At 39.2% G+C, this 5,457-nt stretch overlaps 1 protein-coding gene across 1 annotated transcript; it reads right to left on the bottom strand.

Annotated features, from left to right (window-relative positions):
- Positions 1-1,900: 1,900 nt before the first annotated feature.
- On the bottom strand, positions 1,901-2,581 carry ATP6V1E2 (ATPase H+ transporting V1 subunit E2). The gene has a single exon (XM_017675099.2). It carries the CDS (start codon positions 2,579-2,581, stop codon positions 1,901-1,903), a length of 681 nt encoding a protein of 226 aa, XP_017530588.2.
- Between the last annotated feature and the right edge of the window lie 2,876 nt (positions 2,582-5,457).

Here is a 5,457-nt window from a genome sequence, read left to right as displayed (position 1 = left end):
CTCAGGAAAGGGGAATTGACTCCAAGAGAAGCAGGTTTGTCTCTGGAACTACAGCAGGTAACCTTTGGAACATAAGTTTTGTGGGGCATGCATACTCCACTATTTAACTGGACAGTAGAAAGTCTCTCCTAAGAAAGAAAATGAAGTGGCCAGATAGAAGATTTCAGAGGGCTCCCTTCCCAACTCTAGCCCTCCCCTGAGACCATGGTAGATTTCTGTGGTCACTGTGTTCTGTGAGACAGCCCTGTTTACTGATAACTTGTCCCCTACTTTGTGTTTGAGCATCACGGGAGTTCTGTTATTGACCACACACACCCAACTTTGCCCTTGGCTGAGTTGCCTGCGTTTGTTCTCTTCAAAAAGCTTTTATTCTAATACATAAATCACACTTGGACATAGATTAGACTTTAAATCGACATACACTTAACAGAACCGGCTACATAATTCATAGGGCCCAGTACAAAATGAAAATAAGGGATCCTTCATTCAAAAAGTATATTTAAAGATTCTAGAATATGAAGTTTTTCCATGTTTTCTGCAGTCTCTCTTTTGACTTGTCATGATATTTATTTGCCACCTAATGTCTAAGTAAATAAAAACAAAAATTTAAATCATTAGCATGAATTTTATTACTTAACATTATATTGTGCATTGTCTGTATGGAGGATCATTGAAATTACACAACTTGTATTTCTTGATTTCTCCCAAAAGATGCCATAAGATGGCCGGAAGAGCTGAGCCCCAGCCCCCAAGGCACTGAGCTATCTGATTGAGGACTCCATCAGGCACCAGGGTACCTTACAGGATAAGTGCTGACCTACATAAGCTCCTGAAGTTCCCACCCTGAGATTCAGGCCCAGCAAGCTTGACACTGCTGGGTCCTCCTGCCCACCAGCCCCAGATCTATGTGTTATTCCCTAGCTGGTGTCAAGGAAGTCCACTGAGGCATTTCCCATTCCAGTAGACTGGCTGACCCAACCCATAGCAGACAGGTGAACCCCAGAGTCTTTCAATCTCCACATGGGGATGTGCTCAGTGTCTAGTAGACAAGAGCCTCATCCTCATCAAGTCACCTGCTGCATGTGCCACAGAGCTGCCAGCCTGAGGCAGATATGGCCACCATTATGCCCCTAAGCATGCACACTCCACCCTGATGCTCCCTGAATGCGCACCAGGCCCTTGTCAGTGGTGGAAAGCACCAATGTTCCCTGGGTGAAGGAGGGGAAGGCTGGATCTCAGGACACAAGGGCAGTAGGTGGCCAAGAACCTGGTCCAGGGAGATAGGTAGGCTTCAGGAGCTGGTACCATGCATGAGCCAAGGCTTCAAGGCCCTGGCACATGCTCTGAAGTTCTGCTCAGCTTCATTTATAAAACACACATTCAAAGATGAAATTAAGAATTTCAAGGCAGGCTTTAGAGCATTAACCCCTGAGTGCCACGGGTTCTGAACACTGGTCATATGTCCAGAAGTTGGCTCTGTATGCATGATGAAAATCTCTAAACCCCATTAAATAACATAAGTACAGGGAGCTGAAACAAAAGAAGGAAACCCTTCACATATATATTAAAGAAATTTTCATCACTCAGACCCATAAACCAAGAATATCATTCATATCTCACCTAGAGGATAAAGAAGAGATATCTTTACTCCTTTCAATCCAGACTACAGAACTTACCAGAAGCTGTGCTATCTATAGATGAACTGGAACTAAATTTCTAAGCATTAAATCAGACTTTATTCCAAAATATAATGTCTTTAGCTTTTTGAAAGGTATTTCACGAAAGGAGATGGAATAATATCAAAGCAAAAAAGAGGAGGAAACATTACTAGTTTCCTTTGCCCTAATAATTTATGCTTTTATGGCTTAACAGTTCAATATGAACTTTACTTCCCAGAGGCTTATATAAAAAACTTTCTGTTGGCATTGGCTCCAAACAAGGCTTTTCGTATTTCTGGCATCTTTTGCTGGGCTAAGAGATCCAGTCGACTTTCTAAGGTATTAGAAACCTTTATTCTCTGATCACCACTGTAGACCTCCACACCTCCAGCTGCATTTGTAGCCAGGTACACCTCTTGATCAACGTGAACTTCCACACATTTTTGGGAGACTGTTACATATTCAGGGATGGCTTTTTGCACTGCAGCCTCTACCAGGAGGAGGTCCTGTGGCCTGCAGCGTACAATCGCCATGGGCTCCAGCAATCGGAGCAGACCCTGGAGCACTAGTTTATCCAGCAGCCCCCGGTAGACTGTTGGGTCCGCCACAGTCCTGCTGAGTCTCAGTTTTACATCATTCAGTAACTCTGAGATGAGGTCATCTCGGGCTCTCAGAACTTTCAGCCTTGCCTGATTCCTCATGGTAGACATCTGAATTTCCTTCTGCTGCTCTATTTGTTTCTCCTCCTTCTCATAATATTCTATAATCTTTAGTTGTTGCATTTGCACAAGATGTCCTTTCTCAATGTTGAACTCTTCCTCAGCTTTGGCATCTATTTCTTCTGCCTTCTCATTGGCTTCCTGCTCAATGAAAGCCATCATGTGCTTAACCTGCTTCGGCACATCAACATCATTCAAGGCCATGGCTGCTCCTGGAACGGGAGGTGGAGAGAGAACTGGCAGACCTCTGGTTCCTTTGATTTAGGGCAGAGCTTCCGGAGTGTCTTGAGTCCCACTTCCTTAGCTGCGGAATGCACATGGGAGGAAGGAAAGAGTCGGAGTCCAGAGGACAGGATCATGGAGGCCATCAACCCACTGCTCATCTAATGGATGAGGAAACTGAGACCCAGAAGGAAAACAACCTGTTTGAAGTCATACCCTTGAAGAACAGAGATTTGAACCTGGGTTCCCGGAATCCTACCTCTGCTACACTCACTACCTGTTTATTCTCAAATAATAATGAGTCAATTAGGGCAGTCCTAGTCCAGAAGTTTTCTAGTCCATGATGGCTTAAGACTCAGACAGCAAGTTAGCAAAATGCAAATGCCAAATTAATACAGAAATGGAAAATGCAAACACATTTTGGGCTGGAGAGGGCTGTGGAGACCCTATGAAACTCATGGTCAGACAGTATTCAATCCAGGAAGGCTTCCTGGAGGCAGAAGGGTTTCAAGAGCCCTCAAATGATACAAAGAGACAATACTGGTAGGTAGATGGTAGCATCTTGGAGAAAACTGGGAAGTGGGAGGGGTTTAAGGTAGTCTTTTCATTGGAAGTGGTTTCCAAACCTACATGTGCATCTGAATCACCTAGGGGGGTCTTTCAGAAATATAGTTTCTGAGGCCCCACTCCAAACTATTTGAATTAGAATCTTCATCAGTGGGGTCTGAGAATCTATATCTCAAAAAACCTTAACAAGCTTTGGAAAATGATACTGAATAAAATAAGACTTATAACAAAGATAAAAGATTAAAAAGAACCAAATGGAAATTTTAGAGCTAAAGAATACAATCACTAAATTGAAATTTTCACTACAGGGGTTCAACAGCAGATTTGATTGTGGAGAATAAATCAGCAAATTCAAAGACAGGTTATTTGAAATTATCTGATCAGATACAACAACAATAAAAGAGTGAATAAAGCCTAAAGAACATAAAAAGCATCATTAAGTGGGCTAATATACACATGAGGAGTCCCGGAAGGTGAAGAGACAGAGAAAGGGGAAGAAAGTTTATTTGAAAAAATAGTGCCCCAAAAGTCCCCAAATATGAGGAAGGAAATAGACATCCAGATTTACACTGAAAATGAGAAAGGAATCAAATCATGTCATTAAAACAAATCAATGAAACATAAAAGAAGACAGCAAGAGAGGAAAAGGGGGCAAAAAAAAAAAAAAACAGCAAGACAGACAAAAACAATGAACAAAATGGCAATAACATGTCCTTCCCTAACAGTAATTACTTTAAATATAAATGAATTGCCCCCTAAGCAAAAAACATAGAGTGGCTGAATGGATGAAATTTTTAAAAACCCAATATATATTATCTTCAAGAGGTACACTTTAGATTTAAGGAAACACATAGGATATAAGTGAAAGGATGAAAAAAGATATTCTGTGCAAACAGTAACCAAAAGAGAGCAGAAGTGGCCATATTTGCATACTTATACAAAATAGACTTTTGGTCAAAAACTGTCACTTTTATCATTTATCATATATATTATATAGTGATAAAAAAATTCACTAGGAAGATATAATAATTATATATGTACCCAATAACAGAGAACCCAAATATATGAGGAAAACATTGACAGAAGTGAAGGGAGTAATAGCCAGCTACACAATAATGTGAGGAGATTTCAATATCCCATTTTCAAAACTGGATAGAATATCCAGACAGAAGATGAATAAAGAAATAGAGGACTTGAATAATATAGACTAAATGGACCTAAAGGCCATATAGAACATTCTACCCAACATCAGCAGAATATACATTCTTCTCAAGCACACACAGAACATTGTTCAGCATAAATCACATTAGGTCACAAAACAAGTTATAACAAATTTAAGAAGATTGAAATCATACCAAGTGTCTTTTCTGACCATGATGGAATGAAACTAGAAATTAGTAGCAGAAGAAAAACTGGAAAATTCATAAATATCTGGAAATTAAACAGCACACTCTTGAAAAATCAGTGGGTCAAAGAAGAAATCAAAAGGGACATAGAAATATCCTGAGACAAAAATGGAAATGCAACATACCAAAACTTACGGGATGCAGCAAAAGCAGTACTGAAAGGAAAGTTTATAGCAGCAAATGCCTACATTACAAAAGAAAGATTTCAAGCAAACTAACTTTACATCTCCACGATCTAGAAAAAGAAGAACAAACTAAGCCCAGAATTAGCAGAAGGAAGGAAATAATAAAGATCAGAGCAGAAACACATGAAACAGAAAAATAGGGAAAAATCAATGAAACTGAGTTGGTTTTTGAAAAGATAAAACTAACAAACTTTTAAACTAGACCAAGAAAAAAAGAGAAGACTCAAATAAATAAAATCAGAAATGAAAGAGAAGGCATTATTACTGATGCTACAGAAATAAAAAGGATTATAAGAGTCTACTACAGGCAATGATACACAATAAATAGGAAAACCTAGAAGAAATAGATAAATTCCTGAAAATACACAACCCACCAAAACTGAATCATGAATAAATAGAAAATCTAAATATATCTATAACTAATAATGAGATTGAATCATAATCAAAATCTTCCCAAAAAACCCAAACCCAGGACCAAATGCTTTCACCAGAAAATTCTACCAAGAATTTAAACATTAATACCAATCTCTCTTAAAATCTTACAAAAAATTGAAGAGGAGGGAATTTCTGAAGTCATTTTATAAGGCCAGCATTACCCTGACACCAAAGCCAGACAAAGACACTACAAGAAAAGAAAACTACAGGCCAAATTCCTTCATGAACATAGATGCAAAAATCCTCAACAAAATACTAGCAAATG

This window comes from Manis javanica, chromosome 1 (assembly GCF_040802235.1).
Source record: "Manis javanica isolate MJ-LG chromosome 1, MJ_LKY, whole genome shotgun sequence".
In the NCBI taxonomy this organism is placed as follows: domain Eukaryota; kingdom Metazoa; phylum Chordata; class Mammalia; order Pholidota; family Manidae; genus Manis; species Manis javanica.
This window is presented reverse-complemented; position numbering and strand designations above follow the sequence as displayed.

What these genes read in the sequence shown, in the direction of transcription:
- ATP6V1E2 (XM_017675099.2), bottom strand. Translation starts at nt 2,581, where the DNA reads ATGGCCTTGAATGATGTTGATGTGCCGAAGCAGGTTAAGCACATGATG.